The following is a 23,431-nucleotide window of genomic DNA, read 5'->3' on the forward strand; positions in this document are numbered from 1 at the left end:
GTGACGACACACAAGAGTTGCTCAAATCAGATCTGCAGTTGAAGGATTCACACCACACGTAGTTCACTTGTCTCCTTCCTACACCGGTGAATACATGCCGTAAATGTGCCTCGTGATAAAGGTCAGAATCGCCATCGGTTTGGCTGTGAATTCTGGCAAGCTGGGGGGGGGGGGGGGGGAGTTGGGAGTAGGACAGCCGTGTTTGAGCATGTGCGATAGACAGACAGAAAAGACAGCGGGCAGGGGGTGGGTGAGGAGTTGGCACGGAAACAGACCAGCCTGTGTTGCTGCTCTACCACCTGGGCAGAGAGTCTTGGCGCAGCATCAGACACCACCCTGCCAGCCTGGCACCGCACTGCTGCCTCGGGGCTGAACACCCGCCTCTCTGTACCCGCTCCTCTTGGCCGGCCCTGCCTGGCTGGGCCCGGCTCAGCCAGCCTCATAGCTCCTTCCAAATAGCCCGTTCTTACAAAGCCTGGGGGTGCCTACAGGTGTGCACATGTACACAAATTACTCGTTTCAGGTGCACTTGTGCATTAACATGCACATACACGCTTCAATTAGAATCTTAAAAAAATTCAAGGAGAGGATTTTTTTGTATCAGGCTCAGTGTTTAATAAAATTAAACTTCTCTGTACTGTACATAGACAGAAAATTAAAACGACAATAGCAAAGAGAGGAAATACTGGAAATATTGACCGCTCCTCTAGACCCTCAGTCGTCATCAGACAGTTCCAGGTCTTCAATTACATCCTCCTCTCCCTCAGCCAGCTTTATCAGAGCAGAGGACGACAGCGGCTGAGGAGTCTTGGAAGCCTTTTTATCTCCTTCCTCTTCCTCCTCTTCCTCCTCCTCCTCATCATCTGGAATATAGACAAGAAGTACTTAAACTTCACGCTCAGCCACATCAGAAACCTCGCAGGTATCGAGTGGTTTACGTGCACACACGTTAGAGTAGAACGGCATTTTTAACAAACCTCTTCTAATCTGACACATTTCACATTTTTACAATGTTGTTTACTCTCCAGGCTCGGCTAATGAGTGGCCACAGGAGTTGCTACCAGCTGTGAGACCACCATGTTAAAATGTGATGTAAACCATCTCTCAAAAGTTACACACGGATGATAAATGCATAACTGAAAAGCATAAATTTAGAGTAGCGCTCCTTAAATTCCATTTCTGTTCATTTATACATAATAAATTCATTTAAGAGACTGAATTAATTTCTGGGGACAATTTAACTATTTCAGTGCAAATGCTTAGTCTAAATTCTAAAATCGCTCTTCCCTCCGAACCAGCAGCCGAACCCAGAGATGTTTAAACTTAAAAGTTCAGACTGTCGAGACCCAAATCTGGCATCATGTGGCAGTTTATGCCTGAAAACCTGCTACAAAAACAATTAAATATTTATTAAAATTCAATTTTTTGTACTTGACTATATTTGCATTATCTAGAGCAGGGATATCAAACTTAAGGCCCGGGGGCCAGACGCAGCCCGACAAAGACTCCAATCCGGCCGCTGGACTGTTTTGGAAAATATGAAGAACATAAATTTCACAGCTTCTCTTACTGATAAAGAGCTTTTCCACGGCCACACTACACTAAAGTAATGAATTCATAGATGACATTATTAATGAACTATGTCCACAGTGAAAACACTAAACATTTGCTTTTAATGAACAAAAACTTTCTGGTCTGTCTTTCATTTGCTACAGCAGCATTTCCATATCGTGCAGAAAAACATATTGTTATAATTCTACTTCTTCTTTTGTTAATATTAGAGATGGCACGATACCACTTTTTTATTACCGATATCATAAATTTGGATATCGGCCGATGCCGATATGAATCCGATGTAGTGTGTTTTTAATCAATAAAACTGTTTTTTAACCCTGGAGAACCCATGGGGTCAAATTTGACCCCATGGTTTCCCTAGAAAACCAATGGGGTCGGCTCTGACCCCATGGGTTCTCCAGGGTTAAATATCTTGCTGCATTTTGTATAAGTTTATACTCAAGTTTAAAAAACAAAACAAACACTAAAGCTATTCTGTTATACCTGTATGCAAAAAATACACTGCACCCAAAATATTTCATAGTGCAGCAAAACTGATCAATCTAATAAACTTAAACCTACTCCATCCTCCCTATTCTGGTATTTTAAAGAGTAAGCAACCTAACCAATAGGGTTCTAAAACTCCCAGCAAAAAAAAGAAAGAAAAGGGAACCACCCCCCACCTCATGATGCTTAATCGACATAATCAACTTTAATTTGATGCAGTGTGAAAAAAATGCACAGAAATCAATTATTTTTCAAGAATAATTAAATAGATTCAACGTCTTTCTTCAACAGAATTGCAGACTGCACAGATGGTATCTTCCCAAAGGAAAAAGTACTATAGCTTACTAGGGTATATTAGGGTATAGTTACTATACACAGTAATGGACTTCTATATTTTACATCAGATTAAAACTTTGGGTGTAAGATTCAGATATTTATTAAAAGCTAGACATTTTAAATGAGAATAAGAAAGAAAAGGATGTCTTTGTGCCCCCCTTTTCCCTGTTAATGCCCTATTGGCCCCCCTGGCTAAACTTTGCTAGATCCGCCCCTGCACAGTTACCAGCCGTCAGCTACGTAGAAAAAGATCCTGTTGTAGAAAGTAATATTAAATAAATTCTAACAACAGATTATCAAGCTTAAACGTGCTGCTGTTGTTCAGCCGCTGGTTTCCTCTTTCTGGCATGAAGTGGGCCAAAAACAAGCAAGAGAGACGGACTCGCGACAGAAAAGCCGATCAGCAGCAGGAGAGGGAGGGAGAGAGAAGAGGCAGTGGCTCCATATATCGGTTGTTAAGCTTAACGCTGGAACGCTTTACAAACATTCAGAGATGAACTTACACACTTGCTTTACTTCTCTCTGGGAAAACTTTCTCAGAGATGAAATGCCGGTTTGGTAGCGAGGCTACAAATACTCAACCAAACCGCCGACAGGTCCCGCACGCCACAGCCGCTCTATCACGTGATGCATACTGCTCCGACGTGCTACGGTTATGAGCCGAGTTACGCCATGTCTCAAGTTTTGTGAGGTGCTTGTTTGATATTTAATGGATCAGATTACATTTTTTATTTCTCTCCAATATCCGATCCAGTAATTTAGGTCAGTATCGGATCGATACCGATACGTAATATCGGATCGTTTCCATCTCTAGTTAATATACAACCAGGATTAAATGTGCAGATAAACTTCAGGAAGCACTGTTTCACTGGGCTGGCCCACTTAAGATTAAAGTGGACTGTATGTGGCCCACAGTGTAAAATGAGTTTGACATCCCCGCTCTAGAGGCAAACAGTAATTTTAAGTTTTACTCTTGTTACCAGCCAGCCTCCATATTTCTGGCCCTGCACTGATAGAAAAGAGTAACGCAGACGCCTCTACACAGCAAATTAACCAAAACAGACAAATTAGGACCTTAAAACGTGTCAAAACTGTTAATTGTGAATACCGACCTAAGTCTTCTCCCTCATCATCGCTCAGGTCAGACAGGTCTTCAAAATCATCGTCATCTGACGCACGGCTGCTCTTCTTACCTGAGGGGAGATGGTGGAAAAACATTACAGCGCGCTGAAATTTGTCTAGTCTTACTTTCTTCAGACGTTCCTAAGTTTGCACCGGTGCATCGCTGACGTCTGACGACTTTGGAGACGTGGATATGTGGGCCAGGTATCAGAGGCAGCTGGAAGTGTCTATTTCCTCCTGAGATGGAACTGAGAGTCGATTACAGGCGCCACCGCCGCCGCTGCTGCTGGTGCACAAACACCCATGACAGTTTACTACCGGCAATTTCAGACATCTTATGCTCACGGCCTAAATATAGCAAATGGAGATAGCAGGCAGGTTCCACAGCTTCCACGATAATGGCAGAGTTGGTGTGTGTGTGTCTGTGTGTTGGAGAGAAGTTGGGTTTTTTTTCTTTTTGAAATTTAAGGTGTGCTACTCTCAGAGTGCTGTGTGTGTGTGTGTGTGTGTGTGTGTGTGTGTGTGTGTGTGTGTGTGTGTGTGTGTGTGTGTGTGTGTCTAGCCAAAGGGACAACTGGGGTCCACATGCTTTGAAGTTGAGGTGTGATGAGAAGCTGACGGCATAGGGGAGAGAGAAGGAAAACAGAGCTGTTTCCTTTATGACACGAGCGCACACGCACGCACAAGCGCACACGCACACACACACACACACACACACACACATAAACAACGTCTATTAAAACATCAGGTACTTCCTATCTGAATTTAAGATCGCAAACGCGCTCTCGCCCTCTCCGACTCTTTGTTGCTCACATGGTGCTTGCAGATTTCAGTTGTACCTTTGAGGTTGCCCCCAAATGACCTGGATGACTTATTACCACTACGCACACACAAATACACACACGCACACACACACACCAATCTTAATCATCAGCCCCTTCTCGCACTCCCCCTCTTTCCGGGAGTGTGTGAGACCGCAGAGAGCTTTGGTGAGCTGCCTGAAAGCTTTTGGCTCTTCGAGACTGGACGGCGAGGCGGTGGGTGTGCATTTGTGTGCTATCATCGAGATGTGTCTGTGTGTGTGTGTCTGCGCACGTGTTGCGAGGACATGCGGGGGCAGCTGGTTGGAGTCTACAGAGCCAGAAAAAGAGAGAGATGGAGAAAAAAAAGGGAGAGAGGCCACCGCTGGCTGTTCCAGTGGGCTGGTTTGAATTAGGAACCCCCGCTGGGATCCAAGCCTGTACTTCCTGTTGGGGTGGAGGTGGGGAGGGCAGGTTCGTGAGTGTGGAGGGGTTGAGGAAGGATGAACGAAAGAGGGGTGAGGGAGGAGGGGAGGGGATGCTTGGCGGCAGCTGCCCATCCGTTTGTGGGGACTCTCCCCACAATGAAGTCCAGATGCATTTAAAAAAAAAAAAAAAAAAACCCTGCCGCCTGCTCTGTTCCTCAGTGACCTTGCAGAGGGTTTTTTTTCTGTTTGGAGCGTGTCCGAGTGTAAAGCTATAAAATCGAGGTTGACCTGTGGACGACCCGCAGAGGACGAGAGACAAACGCAGGGGGTGGGGGGGGTGTTAAAGGATGAATGAGCTGACGGTGCCTTTTGGCGGAGAGAGTAAGAGAGAGCCAAACTCTCTGATAAGCGAGAGATTTTCTCTTCAGTTTGATTTGGGATTTAATTTTAATTTCCACGGAAACGGCCTCTGTGGATGCTTTCATATCTCGGAGCCTTACGGCAAACTGCTCTGCAGGTGATCTGCTTCGTGTAGTCAAATCTAGGAGACGTCACACAAACGGATAACGGCAGGAAAAAAAACATAAAATCACAGTGAACTGTCATCACCTCTCAAGCTTTTACACTGCTGTAACAAAATGCAGCCCCCTAGAGGCCAAGTTGGGAAATATACCATAACCTGCACCAGTCCACAAATTGCATCCTTTGCAGGGCTGGATTCAGATAAGTGGGGGAAACCAGACATGAGGGGGTTAGCTCACATTTGATTTTGAGTCCTGCATCGTCATCTTCATCGGAGTCGCTGTCAGACTGGAACAGACCCTTGAACTCCTTTTTGTCCTCGGCCTTCTTCTCTTCAATCTTCTTCCGTTTGATCTCGGGAAGGTTCAGATCCTCCATCTTTATGTGACACACACAAAAAAACAAACTGCAGTGCTTGTACACACGAACATTCATGAATGAAAAACAGTAGAAGTGACTCATAATGACTGAGTAAGGCGACTACTGGCAGGTTTCTTTGGTTTGATAATTACCCTTTCCTTGCCAGAAATCTCCAGCTGGATCTCCTTCTCTCGCAGCTTCTTCCACTGGCTGTAATATTTGCTGAGGGGGGTCCCCTCCTCCTGGATCTGCTTCTCCCAAGCCGCCTGACAGAGAACAGATATTTAGATGGAGAATGCACACAGGTGTGGACAGGACAGGTATGTGTATGTGAAAGGAAATGCAAATCTCCATCCTAATAAGCATAAATACACAGGTGGGTTCTCTCCCTTTCTTTTCCAGGATCTGTTTAGACAAGCCTTTCAGCAGGTTCATATTACACCTCCACCTCCAGCTGACCGGGAGAAAGAGAGACGAGTGTGATGAAAGTCAGAGAAAACAGACGGGTTGAAAATGCCTGAAAGAGGAGATCTTCTTCAGCCCCTAAAGGTCTTTCTGGACAATATTGATTAGGCCCAATCACATTATCTGACCGACAAATCCAATAGTGCGAACAGACCGTGGCCTCTTGTACTCGTTGGCCTAACATGTTTATCACAATTTTCAGTGCCGCTATTAAGGCAGAGTGACACGTGTGCACCGGAAGATGGGACGAGAGAAAGAAAACGTTACTTCTGAATTCGGTCAGACAAACAAAACTAAATAATTTCAGATGAGAGAAAGACGAGCGATGGCAGAGTGTGACCAGGATGGACGCAGGGCGTCGTTAATTAGGCTAGCTCTCAGTTTGGGTGACATGTCAGCAGGGGGGCTGGTGGCCGGAGGGGGGCCGTGGCCTTTCCACAGCGACAGCAGCAGGGCTGTCCCCTCTCCTTCGCCCGCGGTGACACCTCTACGGCTGCCTCCGTGCCAGGGAGTCAATGCCATGGCGACAGCCTCCGCTGAGCACAGAGCCGTGGCGACAGGCGCTGGCACCGTGCCGCGTCGTCTGCCATACTATGTAAACACACACACACACACACACACACTTTCATCAGCTAAATTACAGACGAAGACCATCCGCTTCCATTTCATCTTTAAATGCTCTTAAATATTCATCAGTTCACACCTGTTCAAAAGTACAGGTGACACAACTAAACGAACGCACACGCGCAGCAGAGGTGGTTTCAAAATTTTAAATGTGTTTTCTGTTACTTTGACGACGTTTATAAAAACATCACAGTAACAAACAGATAAAATGATGCATTTCTGAGGGTGTGGACATGCAGCCACTTCCCACGAGAACATAAAAAAGACAAGTGATTTTGTTTTTCCTCCTTCGGTTATAGCAGAAGCGCTAACACACCACGAACTTGAACCATGACTTCAGCTCTGAATCTCCTTGGGTATAATTAAACGCATCCACAGAGAGGCAATCTTTCCCCCGCCTGAACCCTGCCTCTGCTGACACACTGGACAGTTCAGCCATAGCTTTCTAGGCTGGAGGATGTTTGTCCCATGAAGTGATCAGACATCACTGTGAAGCTTTCCAATCATGCGAGCGCTCACTTCACTGACAGCAAACCTTGCCATACGTGTCTGCGTAGGTTCTCAGTCATCCAGGTCATGGTAATCTAAGGAGCTTGAAGACGCTTCAGCTCTCATCTAGGAAGCTTCTTCAGCTCTGAATCAGAATGAAACATCTTCAAGAAACTTAAAGAATTCCAGACGCTTTTCTTTCCAAACTTCCAAGCACCAGAGTGTGCAGATGCACTTATGACCCTGGAGTGCACCCAGACACACCTTCAGACTGGCAAACTCCAGATTTAGTGTTTAACGACACGGTGAAAGAACGAGACAGCAAATTATTTTGCATACGGAGCACTAATGCGACAGCTTTGCAAGCCACTTTGTTTTTTTGTGAAACCATGCTACATCACAATGCTACAGAGTAGTTGTAATCTGCTGTGATAACAGACTGTTATCGTATCAATGTGATTAGCCTTAAATTCTACAACAATTCCCACAATTCCTTTGTGTTTGCCGCCAGTCCATTGGTAGACGGTATGCGCAGGTGGCTCAGAGAGTTTAATGGAAATTGGAAGCGTTTTTTTTGCTGAATAAATGGAGCGATGTTTTAAACGTTTAAAAGAAAATGGAAGAAAATGAGCCATCAGGATGAAACAAACACACAACCTGCAGCAACTTAAGGAACGTCTGACAATAAAGGGAAAGTTTAGAAGTACAACAGCGAGTGGGAAAAGGACTTTCCGTGGCCGAACTATGAAGCTAAGGCGCAACTTTTTGTCAGCACTGCTCAGAAGCAGTGAAAAAGAGTAAACCAGACAATCGTTACGTCGTGGAAAAGAAGATATTTAAAAGAGACGATGTTAAAAAAAAAAAAAAAAAAAAAAGAAGTAATACAATAAAAAAAAAAAAAAGGAAATGCTTGTTTCAAGTTGCTCTGTCCTGTTCTAACAATACTGTTCCATAAAATTATGCCATTTGCCGCAACTCTAAATTGCTCTTCAGATCAAGCATCAAATGGAGCGTGCCGAGTTCGCTGCCATTAAATGCCTGAAGGCAGGAGGAATGTTAGAGAAGTTCCCGAGCATATAGTCTGAAGGAGAGAAAGGTACCTTTCAGGTGTCGTATCATATCAGAGAAAATATTTCCTGAATACGTTCTTCAGTTACCGTACTGGTGTTTATTTTGTTGTTAATATGATTTTAAGGGCATGGAGCTGAAAGGGCAAGTTGTTACTGTGGATGTCACCTAGACATCCACCACTTTGACACACCTGACACCTGTAATTATAGAGGTGTTACATACAGACACATTCAAATATCACACATGTATGTCACTAAAACACACACACATATATATATATATACACACATACATATATACATACATGCAGTACGTATACTTGTACACTTATGTGTTATACACACTAATACTAGTTATTGTGTTTGCATTTTTACCGACAAACACGTTTGTCTGAAAAGATTTCTAGTTATTGTGTGTTCATATTACGCATTACTGTCAGTGTGTTTAAGTAATGAACTGCACTGCTTTTGGTTATTAGGGATTTTAACAGACATTTCATGCTTGTGCTACAAAACTAGCAAGCTTTGTAGCACCAGTACTACAAGCTAACAAAGTCAACGTTCTTTGCCCTGGACAAACTACATTACACTATGTTGCCAGCACTGCTCTTTGTGACGCAAATTCTTTAATCTTACAGCAGATCCACCATCGTCATCGCATAGTAGTGCATTGGTGATCTACAGACGCTGCAAGCTCTAAAGAGACTGTGTCTGCATGTTCTAGAGAGATTTGTGGAACAACCAGTATTGCAGGTCACTCTTTGTAGTGAAGTGTCTGTGGTGAACTCCAAAATCCAGTCCAAAGACACGCATGTTGAGTGAAACTGGTCGTGGATTTGAGGAAGATGGGTGATAAAGTGCTTCGGTTTATAGAAAACCCTATAAACCTAACCCTATAAAGTACTGGTGTACTTAAGTAGGATTTTCAGGTATCTGTACTTTATTTGGGTATTTATTTCTCTGGCAACTTTTTACTTTTACTTCCTACATTTTCACACAGATGCCTCTACTTTCTACTCCTTATGTTTGCAAAACAGGCTCGTTACTTTAAGTTTAACAAGTCTGGGAGATTCAAACATGAAACTGATTTGAGCCTAAATGGAGGGAACGGTAACACATAAAAGACAATCCTACTGGTTTATCCATCAAGAGGGCTTATCACATACAAAGAGATGAAAGAGGCAAAAACATGTAATTGATTGAAGCGCTACACTTTGGGGGTAAGTTATACTTCAGTATAATAACTTTGCATTATCCAGGGTTTGTATGAAAATACCTGGCAGTTAAGTTCAGGATAAACAGGTTAGCTTGCAGTACTGTGGTAAATTTACAGTAAAGCGCTGTGTTGGACTGGTGCACAGTGGCTGTGGTGCTCATGGCCAGTGTTAGGTTACATACAGCAGAGATGAATTTGAATTTAAGCTAATGATGCTGAGACTCATTCATTGAATTTGGCCTTTATACCAACTGTATACTTTCTAGCATAAAGACAGTGTAAACAGGGTGCTGTCAGTGTAGAGGATGGGAATCAAGACAGTCTATGAAGCATCTGCTTACATCTAGTTGAATTCAGTTGTAAATGTACAAAGAGCAGTAAAGCTCAGAGCAGCAGCATCAAGTCAGCTGATTATAACATGTAAACAAAGAAAAATCCACTGTCTCAGTAGAAATGATTACTATAACTGATCTCAGAGTTCCCTCCATTAAAATCCTATTAAAACTCTTGAATTTTCTTTTTAGCTGTGAAGGCAAGTTCTAAAATCAAGTTTATACTCCCTACTACTAATATAATATAGATAATATAATTTTATTATTATGTTAATACAGCATGAGGTTCAGATAGTGTTGCACAAAAACTGCTGGTAGAAATGTCCTTCAAAGATCTAATTTGTAGTTTCTTACTTACTTTTCAGAGCTTATGTTTTCACTTTTTAACCTTTACTGGATGGAGTAAACCCACCGTCCCACTGTCTGCACAGCCAAGGACTTATACCCAAGAACCTGCATCAGGCACCACCCTTAGTTCAAACCTTATAGCTATTGATAAGTCTATTTATAGGAAGACTGTCCAGTATGAATATGGGAGATACAGTTCATTAGGTTGAAAACTGGACAGTAACTCAGTGAAGCACTACTGGTAACTGCATCTTGTGTATAACTGGCCCTTTGAGACCTCCCGGGGTCTACAACCGGAGTAAGCACAGGGTCATTCTTACCTGAGTTTAAGGTTTATGTAGAGAGGTGTTCTCCATTACCAGCTTCTGCCTGTGGCGTTAGATGATCTGTTGTTAGATGGCCTGCAGCACGTAGCTCAACTGGAAACTATCCCAAAGGAATATAAAAAGCTATTTTTCCCTGCAACTGGATTTCTCTGGTGCTCTTATTAGAAATACTGGAATATGATTGTTGAACATATAGTTACACGAACCAATAATTATTACCCATAAGGGCTGTAATTTATTTACAGATGACTGTAAATACTCACTGTTGTACCTCTCTCCAGACGTCCTTGATGTTGATGATTTGAAAATGTGGATCTATCGCTCCATCATACGTGCTGCTACTGATTTTCAGTCTAGTTCTTGTGTAATTTGGCCCTTTCTTTATGTTTCCCTTCCATAAGAACGGTTTTTTGACAACCAGCCCTCCACTAAGACAGTGTGTGATGAGGCTTCAGGGAACCGTATGGATCAGTTAAGGAGTCAGATGCATCTCTCAAGTTCTGTGTCAGGTGTTTGCAGGATGCTTTCCCATATTTTTCCAGGACATGACTTTCAGATACCGTTTGTCCTCAACACACAGTACACCATTTCAAGGAATGCCAATTTTTTTAATCTAATAGCTCTTTGGGAATCACCTTGTTGGTGCAAAGATAGTATTTTATGCCTGTCAAAGTGTGTTATCTTTGGCAGTTATTTATAGATTCAACTAACGAAATGGGAACTGTTTTTGTGACAGGCTACTAGTAACAAAGTGGCAAATGGTACGTTACATGTAGATGAGTCATGTCTAGACAGAACACTGGCTCATGCATTGAGTTACATGCCTTTTCATGCTTGAATGATTCATGGATCAGTATTAAGTGGTTCAGCAAAGGATGTCCAAAGAAACATTTGAAAAGATATTCATAAAGTCTGGAGAACTGTTGCTCAAGACTGCTTTTAAAATGAAATAAAGTCTAGCTTGGAAGCAAAAATAACAGTAAAATGTTTTTTTCTGTTGCCCATCTTGCATTTTGTTGATGACCTTTATGTTTAATTGGCCTTGAGTAGTTTTAAAATTTAAACCTATTTAGTGCCATTTTCAACATATTATTTATTTGACCTTATTATGTGGATCAATGGAAGAGCATTGCTCTGTATTTGCAACTCATTTCTATGTTAAAGGTTTGCAAAAGCAGAAGGGCCAAACAATCATCGCACAAACCAGACCCACTCACCACAGCGGCGGCATCGGCCACTCCAAATGTGGCCTTCTGTCTCCGTCCTGTGATGTGGCTGCTGTTTTCCTGTATCTTCTCCAACAGCTGACGCACCGGCTTGGAGTAATTGGCCACTTTGCATTCCTTCAGGAACGCTTTCAGCTGCAGGGACATGGAGGAGGTGCATGAGAAGGTAAGAACAAGCACAAAGGAGGATTATTGTTTCCCCTAAAGGAAGCTGATTCGGTTCAGCAGATCCTGAATCATATATTCAGGTGAAAAACTTTGGGAATAGCACTCAGTGTCATTGTCACTTTTTTAGACAATTGCTAAGTCAAAAAAATAAATAAATTCTAGTCTGCTTTAAGATCACTGAAGTATGCCTCACCTGAATGATGGTGGGCAAGGCGAGCTCAGGGAACCCGATGGAGCTGGCCTGAGTGTGGAAGTAATCTAGTATCAGGTCGTACAGCTGGTCAATCATCCCGTCCTAAAACACAAAAGGACAGCAACGATCATAAACAATGTTCACAATTTACAAAATGACATCATTTTCCTATTTCATGTGAAACTAACTCGAGTGTATCTATAGAAGCATCTTCCTCGCTGCAAATTAATCACGCCAATAGCTTTTCCCAGCCTGGTATTAACATTTAAATGTTTACTAACCAAGAATCAATAATGCATTACAAGCTGTTTTAATTGATCTGTGTCTCTATCCAGATCTATTTTGGGAAGATTTAATGTTGAACTTCTAGTATGCAGTGTTTGTGTTCATGGATATTGGCATTTCTGGGACAGACAATATACTTCCTGCTTATTGGTCGGGGCTAACTTAAAATAAGTCTCCAAACTAATCACATCTCGCTTAGCATGACGTCTATACCAGTGAACAGAAACAAAGTGCAACATTCACATAAGCTAAAGTTTTATTTTATATGAACTCACTAAATCACTCAAACAGTGTGAGCTGATGTGTCTGCATCACCCTGCCATCAGGAGTAAAACTGAGTGGCTAACACTGGAGCCAATACTGAACGACTGTATTTTCACTGAAAAGCAGAAAGGAGTCTATATGAACGACAAACTGCGCAAGTCTACACTGGCAACAATAAGCAAGCAAAATGCAATTACTGGCCAGTACATTATCACAATGTTGTGCTAATCAATATACTCTGTTTGCAGTGTATAGTGCTAGCACACAGATCCATCAAAGCTGTGGATGTGTGTGTCCCTGGGACATGAAGTCACCTCCGGCTTATAAACAGGAGATCAAATGGTTACCATTTAGGTAATATACCAAAAAGTAACATGACCAGCCGAGATGCCGCCCCAGGAAAACCAAACGCATTGAAAATAATTTCAGTGTAGCATCAACAGCTTGAAGGCTGAAGAGCAGCCAGGTTACCACAGCAGCATGTCGATACGGCAAAGACTGGGAAAGGCACTGGGTACCAGTACACTAGCTTGACCCCTGAGGCAGGATTTGGTTCTCCTCCTGGTCTTGAACCGACAATCTTTTTGCACGTAATGCTAACTTTGTTAACCGCTACACCACAGAGCCACTATGTGACGGTAACAGTGTACAAACTTTAGCACTTCATAACAGCTATATTCTCTATCAACACAGACTAAAAACAAATAGGAAACCACAGAAAAGCAACCCGAGATTACCAGTTGTGTTACTCAGAGCTCCCTGTAGCCCCTAAACCTTTTAAAGGTTCAGGGAAAATGAGGACCTACTTTATACAACAACAACAACAACTATTATTATTATTATTATTATTTAGCCTTTAGTAAAAGCTGAATACGTAAAGATGCCATCTACAGGGCTAGAAGTTAAGCTGCCTTTCTGTGAAATAAAACATCTGAAACCTGTGTGGACTGAGAGGTGCTCTGATTCAGACCGATCTGTTTGTTCGGTCAGGTCTGCTGTGTGTTTACGAGACGGGGGTTCACGGCAGTTGCCTGGGTGACAGCGGTGAGAACAGACCTAGCGAGCGGAGTGCGGGGGATAATCCCACAGAGCTGCAATCCTCTTGGCTGCAGCACTGAGCGAGGTGACTCAGGGTCAGTCTGAGAGCTCTGACTTTCAGCGTTGTCCTCAATCCACACCCACTCTGTCACAGAGTAGCACTAAAATAACTAAGACTCCAGGAGCTGCTCCATCTCAGCACACTAAAGACAGAATCAGCAGGAACCGCTGTATACCAGCTATAAAGAAGTACCTGGTCTAACACTCTTAACACTAGCGGTCACAGTAACACTTACCTTGTAGGCTTTCTCGATTAGGTTGACCTTGTTAAGCTTCAGGATGACTGCAAAGTTGATGGGTTTCTTACTTATTCGTCCGGGTTTCTTGTTGAAATCAACTTGCTGGAAGATCTGTAAGAGGAGACAAACAGTAAACTCTGATCTACATTACTCATACAACAGTGTAGTGCATACCATCTCAAATATAAAACATGGTCTTTTTAATCAGTCTGTCAGTCTCTTTGTTTGCATTTTTTTTAAAAAGGATGCAGATTTTGGTATGAGTAACATCCACCTGTTTTCTCAACTATCCAATCCAGACACATCCCTTAATGAAGGAATCAATAATGCAGGTTGGGCCTACAAATTTCATAATTAACATCACTATTAATTAAACCAATTAGCTAATAAATCTGTTTTATCTGTGAGAAACCAAGTCCACAGTTACCGCTTGCATAGGACTTAAGAGGGTAAGTAGCAGCCAGGTGCTGCTAATCAAATGCACTTGAATTATTGATCATCAGCGAGTGTGAGCACCTCTCTAAAAGCAGAAGCTTTGCTGGTCCGCAGTATTTAGATGTGTGTTAACATAATCCCAAGAATAAAAGACATCAACAGTGATCTTAGAAAACCAATTGTTGCTGCCCATCAAACTGGGATGGGATCTACTGTTAAGTGAAAAACAAGACCGTTGCCAATCTTCCCAGGACTGGATGTTCCAGTAAATTCACCCCAGGATCAGACCATGCAATGCTCTGCAGGCTGTAGTTAGCATGTTAAATGTCAAAGTTAATGACAGTACAGATAGAAAAAGACTGAACAAGTGTGGTGCTTGTTGACAAGAGGGGGTGTCTTCTCTCTTAAAAGAACACGGCAGCACGGCTTAAGTTTGCAAAGCTGCATTTGAACAAACCACAAGATTTCTGGAACGATGTCCTTTGGACAGATGAGACCAAAGTGAAGATGTTTGGCTGCAATGATGCCCAGTGCCATGTATGAAAAAGAAAAACAAATCCAGCATATCAGCTCAAACACTTCAGGTTAACTGTCATGCACGGTAGTGGAGGAGTGATGATCTGGGTTGTTTTGCAGCCACAGGACTTTGCAGTCATTGAGTCAAACATGAACCCCCACTGTGTACCAAATGCTCGAGTCAAATGTGAGACCGTCTGTCTGACAGCTGGCTGAAACTGGGTAATGTAACGGGACAATCATCCCAAGCACCGCAGGAGATCTACAGCAGAATGGCTAAAAAAAAGGAAAACGACAGTGTTGCAAAGGTCAAGTAAAAGTCCAGACCTCAACCAGACTGAAATGCAGTGGCAGGACCTTAAGAGAAAGTCATATAGAAAACAACTGCTTCAAGTTAAAAGTGGTTCTACAAGCAACTGAATCGTATGGTGTGCTTAGTTTTTCAAGTCCAGTGGAAACTTTATCTCCTGGCTGTAGGTTGATATTTGGAACTGCTTCTACACGTTAATAAAAGCCGTGACCGTCTCCATCTTGAGTAAATCCGCATTCAACTTGCTATTCTTCAAAGACAACACAGCTAAAGAAAACATTTATTCTGCGGGATGCTGAAAGTGTTTCGACAATTATCAGTCAGCGCAGCTCATTTTAAATACTGCAGTGTTACTGAGATGACACATTTCTATCTTAGTCTGTGAAAGTACATTCTAGCCAACGTGTGGGCTATTTGTCTACAAGCTTTAGCTTTCACATCTGCCCACAGTGCGCAAGTGAATTTCTGTCTTGTATTTGTGTATCAAGCTATTTCTGACTCCCTGTATCTCTGTGTGTGTGTGTGTGTGTGTGTGTGTGTGTGTGTGTGTGTGGGGTCGTTAATGCTCGCTGTGCGCGAAGCAGAGCAACGCTCCTGGCCGGTGCTGTCTGTACAAACATAGGATGTGGTGGCGGTCTGCGGGGGAGCCAGGGGAAGTGGGAAGGCATGGGCCAACCCTGGTGCACTCTCTCTCTCACACACACATGCACACGCATGCACACAGCTACACAAGCAGGAAGCTCCAAATCATACACCCCCCTCGGAGATACGAGAACACACACACAGGCACAGACACACAGGAGGAAGGGGCTGCTTTTGCTGTTCTAATTAAAACAGTAGCAGCGTACCTCAGCCTGACTTTAACAAGGGGAACAGTAAAGGAGAAAAAACACAGGAAGCATTGTGCGTCACAAATAAACACAGCTTGCTGTTGGGGGTTAGATGGAGCGAGGGAGGCGGGGGTCGGAGTGTATCTGTGTGTATGACGGGGAGAGAAGTGGGGAGTGGGCCATAGGCAGAGAGGATGTGGTCTGCACAGCATGTTAGGACCAGAGTGTAAACCACAACCGTGTCTTTATCGCTTCGGTCAAACTGCTGCATGCACACAAACACATACAGACAGACATGCGCTGACCACTCCCAGCGGGCCGAGCCAGTCGCCAGCACATGTCTCTCCTCCAGCAAACCACAACAAAGCCGCTCAGCGTGCATAAAAACTTGCGCACAAAGGCACACTACGCGGTCACGTGACCAGCACCTGATCCAGAGAAGATGTTGTCAGTTGGTGACCCGTGATTGGTCTGATAACAAAGGTGTCTCTCACAGCTCTACCCTTTGAATGTTTCCTCCTAAGCTCCTACAGTTGTGGCCGTTGAGACCAAAGTGCATTTCGTATGCCACTGATGTTTTTCCGCAGCAAACCACCGACGGAACATTTCGTCACATCTACCTTTTCATTGTTTCCATTTCACCAAAGTCAGTCAATGGGCTGTTTATTATAGATTATCTCAAACTGTCTGAGGGCCTCAAGTTGTGTGTCGGTGCGAGAGACTCGGGCCACTGGAAACCTGACCCCTCACTGATACGCTGTTAGCTCTGCACGGTGGTTACTTGAGATGACGTGAAGCCTTACCTCCAAGAGGAAAGGCAGAACGGGCACAAACGTGTTGGTGCTGCCAGACAGCAGAGTGAGCGCTCTGCAACAGTGCATCCTCAGAGGGTAATATCTCGCTGTGGGAACCAGTCTGAAAGAGAAAATAGTGATCAATGTCTCCACCTGCTGTTGGCAACATGTACAAAAAAAAATAAAAAATAATTCTCTTCCAAGATTTTGAAAGCAACACGGTTTTAAAAAATTTTGGGTGAAGGAACCACAAAATATATTTTAAAAAATGCAGATTGCAGGAGTACAAACAATGGTTCATCTCATTAGGTAAACCTGTTCATGTTTCTTAATGCAAAGATCTAATCAGCCAACCCAAAGGCATACACGTGCCTTCTGACAGAGTATTTCAGAAACTGTTAATCTACTGCGATTTTCCTGTGCAATCATTCATTCTAAGGTTTACAGGGAACATTCCCAAAAAGAGAAAATATCCTACGCGAGGCAGATCTTTGGGCAGAAATCACTTGCTACTTTCAAGGATCAGAGGAGCTTGAATGCTTTAAGGAAGACAACAGTAAGTCAAATCACAGTAAGTCATTATAGCCAAGGTATGCAGAAGAGCATCTCTGAAGACCACTCCCATCCCAACAGGAAGCTGAGGCTACAATTCACACAGACTGACAAAAATTTTAAAAACGTTTCCTGGTCCAAGGAGTCTCAGTTTCTGCTGCAACATTCAGATGTTAAGGTCAGAACTACATGAAAGCTTGGATCCATCCTGCCTTCAATCAAATTTTCTTGGCTCACTTTGGGCCCCTCAGTACCAACTGAGCATCATTTAAACGCTACTTCTACTTGAATACTGAATAACGTCCATCTCAGACTGCACCCATCTTCTGATGGCTGCTTCCAGCAGGATAACGCACCATGTCACAAAGCTCAAATCTCAAACTGGTTCCTTGAACATGACGATGTACTCAAACATTCACCAGATCTCAATCCATCACAGCATCTTTGGGATGTGGTGGAACGAGAAAGTGACATCATGGATTTACACCCAACAAATTGGCAACAACTGTGTGATGTCATCATGTCAATATGGACCAAAGCAGGAATGTTTCCAGCAGCTTGTTGAATTTATGCCACAAAGAATTAAGCTAGTTCTAAAAGCAAATGGAGGTGCTAGCGAGGTGTAACATAAGTGTATGATATAATATAAGTGGCTGTTTAGTGTGTATTTGAGGCCAAGTCGTGGTTTTATTTATACATCAGACTCTGGGGTTGAGTTTTTAATCTTTTAAAAGCTTTTTTTCCCCTAACATATTTATGTATACTTACTTGATGGTGCCAATTATGACTTGGCAGAGTGGATAGATCAGAGGCTGCAGTACCTCACTGGGGTGCAGTGTGCTCAGGACCCGACACCACAGGAACAGACAGTGAATATACTGCCAGTTATAAACGGATTGATACGTTTCCTATTTAAAAAAAAAAAAAAAAAAAGGGTCAAATGTAAATGAGGGTGAGCATCTATATAGCAGAGAATAGCTCTGTGTCACTGTGTGTGGTTGCTCAGTCAGTATATAGCTTTAAATCACTTTTGTAAACTGGACTAAGCTCCAATCATACATCCCCATTTTTGCGCAAGAGCATTTCGAAAGCAAATATATATTTGAATTTTATATAATTACAAAAACCGATCCTTCAATTGAAGCCCTAAATGACTCAAGGCAGATGTATACTTGTCAGTCTCTATAAATACTGTTTTATGTGAGCACAAACAGCAAAAAGAAGCCAAAACAAAACAAACAACCTTCTTCTTCATGGCCATGGCGTTTCTGAGGTGAATGGCCAGCTGTCGGATATAGATGAAGGCATGCTGGTAAGTGACCTGCGTGTCCAGGGCGTACATCTCTGTCAGAGTTCTCTGCATGAAGTTGATCATGGGCAGCACGTTGGGAGACGTGAACTTGCAGTTTTGTACATAAGAAATGTACATTTGCTGCAAAGAGGAAGACGGTTATTCTTAAGGAGAAAAAGAAAAGAAAAAAAAAAACCTGGCTGCCCAGGCTGGATTTGCTTTTTTCCCCCCTTTTGCCTCAGTAAAGATCCAGGTTTGTTGTGAACACCTCAATTCCTGCAGCTCACCTTAAGAATCGGGTTGAGGTACGTTTCCTGTTTCTGGCGGCAGATTTTATTGAGGGCCAGGAAGGCAAGAACCCGACTCGTCTCTTCCCCTGTGCTCCACTGCTTCATTAGTTGCTAGAGTCAGAAACAGGAAAAGGAAACAAAAACAAAGACACATTAAGACATCATTTGTCAATAAATACTGACATATTTTACTCCGTGTCATCAAGCTAAGGTGGAGGTCTCACCTTAATCAGGTGGCGACACTGTTTGGGTAGACACAAGTAATACGGTACGAGCTGGTTGGTGTGCTTCAGGACCGCGCAGATGACCGTAGCCTCCGTTAGGCTGGATAACAGCTGCAGTTGGGAAACAAGAAATAATTTTAAAGCAAATATTCAGAAACTACTCTGCTTCACAAAAATGAATCCCTGTATTCTGTATTTCATGTATCTGCCTCACAGAAACACACAGGCCTGAAATCTAAGTGGTGAAAAACAAAGAGACACATGAAGTAAAGAGCAAACCTGAACCACTCCACTGAGATACATCTTTATGTCCATCTGATTCTTCTGCCATCTTGGACTAGACGAAGGAAGCACTGACCTGCGAACAAACCGCAAGACAAACAAAGAAATGAGTAAACAGGTTTTCTTTTCCCTCTTCTCAGCTACACCGAGACAATCGATGAGAAATGAGACGAGTGTGAATATTGTGGATTTTGTACTTTTTTGGGTCTTTATCTGGCTTCAGGTTAAGCATCCTCTGCAGAGCTCCGTGGATATCTTTGATGCAGAACAGGACCAAAGCATTGAACACTGCAGACAGAAAAAGAACATCATGCATGCTTAAGTGTTGTATCTTTCATAAATAGCACAAGGAGTGAATATTAATGTGCTTATGTCATCACAATAACACAATTCTAGAAACAATCGATCTTTAAAGGAAAGATTTAAGAACTGCCAGAGGACTTTTTGTAACTGATAAACTGTGTTTTCAATTTCTTCTCTGTGACAGAGATCGGCATGTTTGTCTCTAAATAAGCTGCACTTCTTTTATTTATATAATGTGTCTTGTTAATCCATGGTGGGTTAACATAAATAACATTTCTAGCTTCTGTGTGGATTAACCAGATCGTGAGTTGATGTTTTGGGTGACGTTCATCCAAGAGGGAAAATGTCTGCGTTAGAATATATTCACAAAATACATGGCTGTTTGGAATAACAACAAAAACCTTTATTTGATTGCAAACAAATATTGTTTCAGCCCCAAAACAAATGGTGTGTATCCTTAAGGCCAATCAAACACGCTTCCTGTCCCATTTATGCTACTAAATGTATATTGGGCATCAAAATGGGCAGCGGGTGTTTATCCTAGCTCATTTTTGATGTTTGTGAATCTTATGAGCTTCTTACGGAGTGCTTAAAACATTAAAATAAACATTAAATCTGCACTGTAGATACATCGTAACATAAACCCTCTGAAACACTACAATGTAACCTGATGTGCAAATGTAACTGTACATTTTGCAGTTACATTTGTAACTACAAATATAACCGCTACTGTGATTGGCCTGTTCGATACTCTCAATTCCTCCTGTGCATTTACCACATTTTTTTTTTTTTTTTTTATTTGTTAACTACACTTTTTTTGATTTATCAGTCAGAGAATAAAAATGACCACCTCAACATGAGGACTCAGAGATGTCAGCAAATTTCTAACTGCAGATTCCCAGAAGTATCAGAATGGAGATGAAAGAATGTTCAAAAAAGTGAAAAACAAAAGCCCCCCCACAAAAAAAACAAACAAAAAACCCCCATAACAAAACAAAAAATAAAACCCCACCTGACAACAATAACAACAAGTCCAGGCATTTTATATATTTCTACCGTGGCTGGCACTGCATAAACAACCGTAGGGACACGACTCCAAGCTAATTAATGAGTAAAATATCACACAAAAGCATGAACGCTTGCAACAGCATGTGACAAGTCATTAAGGACTGACAACAAATTATGGTTAAATTATTAAATTCGCTAGGTATTCCCTTACTGGTTGGTGATTGGTTGCCGGTTGCTAGCAGATCACAGCAGTCGACAGCAGTTTGTATGGAAGATGCTGAACTGTCTCCACTGCATCACTGTATACCTCTTTTAGCCCTTTTAAAAGAGGTCCTTTAGCCATTTTCCATCAGTACATACCATCGCCCCATCTATTGTGTATAGGGTCGCGATAGCAGTGGGTCCAAATGTCCCGTGGACGTTACGCCGATGGTATACCTGCTGCTCGGTGTATGGCTTTTTAATCAGACTTGAGGACCACTGTGTTTCCTTGTTGCCTGGGTTCAAAACTGGCTGTTTTGATTTTCATGAAGGAGATGCTCTCATGACCAATGACTAGCCAACCAGTGGGATGCAGTCTGTTGTCGTCACATTTTCAGATCGCTTGAAACCCCGGCCGAGTAGGTAGTACAAAAGTACGTGGTACCAGGTACTACCACATAATGAAAAACCCCAAAAACCAAGTCGATCTGATCCGAGGAGGTGCTAATGGAAAAGGGCTATTTAAGACCAACTACTCACAGAATTAAAACTTTCACATAGCAATCAATGGTTGCCAGGGGTCACTGACCCCCCTCTCTAGGACTGCATCACTTGCTTACCGGTTGGAGAACACACATTTTTCCTTTGTGACTGTTGGGTGGTAAATGGTTGCTGACCGGCCTCTAGGCCTGTGTGACTGGTGTTTTAATTTCAAATTAAACTGTTATATACCCATATATACATGAATACAGATATGAGGACCCACCTGAGCTGTCAGCTACTTTGTAGCGGCACTGACCGCCCTCTTCACCCTTCGTTGTGGCGACAGCAGCCTTGAAGGCCTGCGTGACTTCTCTGAAGAGATGAGCTGTGGGTTCTTTCTTCATGGCCGCTTTCCAGTCGTCTATCATTTTGTCTGTGACTTTGATAGTATCTGCTCCCTTCTTGGCTTTCTTTGAACTTTTTGCAGCATATTCATCGTCATCATCTTCTTCATCCCCAGAGCTGGCCTCCTACAAACATGTAAAACGGCAGCATGAGGATCTCCTAATTTCCAAAAGAACTCACACCAGAAAGTAAGTAGCCCTCTTACCTCCAGTTTAGATGGTAGTTTGTGGTACCCTCTCTCGTCTTCATCGTCTGAGCTGTCGGTGTCGTCAAAATTCAAAAGCGCCTGGTCGTTTTCCTGCAGAAACTTGTAGAACTCGGGATCTTTGCTCTTTAACCTGGACAGCTGCTCCTTGTGCTGAGAGGCCTTACCTTTAGACTTTTGATCTCTACAAATACAGAGTATGTACAAAACGAGTTACAAAACTTTGAGACATTTTCTGCATTTGCACTTTTCTAACAGTACATCATACAGAAAAGAATAATCAGGCCCCCTGGAAATTACGCCCCTGCCAAAGCATCTCAGTCGGGTTAGGACTTTGACTTTGATTAGGCCAGGCAGCACATATAGCAGAATAGTACCATAGCTAAAGGGGTGTGAAGTCAGTTGGTGAGTCTGAAAAGTAAATGGATATGACCCCAATTGAACAGAATACAATATCCAAACATTTTACACTGGAAAATGCTGCACGTGTGTATACCCGTATCAGAGAGTGCCCACATTTAAGATTATGTTTCACCCCCTAAAGGTCTCTAAATATAAGGACTCACTTCTTAGGGCTTGGAGAGTTCTGATCTGTCTTTTTCTTGAGCCCATTCTGTTTGGGAGGCTCTTCGTCAGATTCAAAGCCTGTCAGCAGGAACTCATCCACACTCAAGTCTTCTAATTTCCTACAAGAAAGAAAACAATCCATAAGAAGCAAGTCGATCAAAAATGTGTGTGTGGTCTAACTGTTCTACAGTTTTTAAGTTCACGTGTAAGCATTTTGTTGTTTAGCTGTTCACTTGTCAGTCAGATGCAAATATCTCCCTAAAACACTCAGGAACCTTGTATTATCATTATTATTATTATCATTATTATTAATAATATTTTCATGAAGCGAAACCACACTTACAATACAGCAGTCGCATTCGAGTTAGCATGACGACTTTATGCTAGCACTTTAGTTACTAACATACAGCCGTAAAGAGTTAGAATGACTTTCGCGACTAACTGGCCAGACTTTAACTTTCAACATCAACATAAAATACTGGGTAAATCTCATTGTATTCATAGCATAATAAAGAAAATATTAACAAACCTTTTCTGTTTCGCTGCCATGCTGGATCTAAAAAACGTGACACCAAACCGCAATACCCACAATCCTCTGGTGCAAAGCGATGGAATTGGTTTTATGTTTCGCGGATACTGATCGTATGACGGTACTTGCGTTTATAATTACACCGACTAACCGAAATATTATTATTTTTGATAAAATGCTAACGAACTTTATTTTTTTAAGTTTTTGATGAAAGTAAAGTTGGCACAAATACAG

The 23,431-nt window shown here is 42.5% G+C and overlaps 1 protein-coding gene across 1 annotated transcript; it reads right to left on the reverse strand.

The window, feature by feature from the left end:
* Window positions 1–578: 578 nt before the first annotated feature.
* On the reverse strand, window positions 579–23,319 carry noc2l (NOC2-like nucleolar associated transcriptional repressor). The gene is made up of 18 exons (XM_084916418.1): window positions 23,198–23,319; window positions 22,668–22,787; window positions 22,102–22,285; window positions 21,775–22,021; window positions 19,694–19,784; window positions 19,494–19,572; window positions 19,215–19,325; window positions 18,988–19,101; window positions 18,653–18,841; window positions 18,178–18,317; window positions 16,867–16,978; window positions 13,970–14,083; window positions 12,087–12,188; window positions 11,717–11,860; window positions 5,782–5,895; window positions 5,509–5,647; window positions 3,510–3,590; window positions 579–863 (listed from the first exon to the last, which is right to left on the reverse strand). The coding sequence occupies exons 1-18, from the start codon at window positions 23,215–23,217 to the stop codon at window positions 715–717; spliced, it is 2,250 nt and encodes a 749-aa protein (XP_084772544.1). The 5' UTR covers window positions 23,218–23,319; the 3' UTR covers window positions 579–714.
* Window positions 23,320–23,431: the final 112 nt, after the last annotated feature.

This window comes from Perissodus microlepis, chromosome 20 (assembly GCF_051167445.1).
Source record: "Perissodus microlepis isolate ML-2025 ecotype Zambia chromosome 20, ASM5116744v1, whole genome shotgun sequence".
Lineage (NCBI taxonomy): Eukaryota > Metazoa > Chordata > Actinopteri > Cichliformes > Cichlidae > Perissodus > Perissodus microlepis.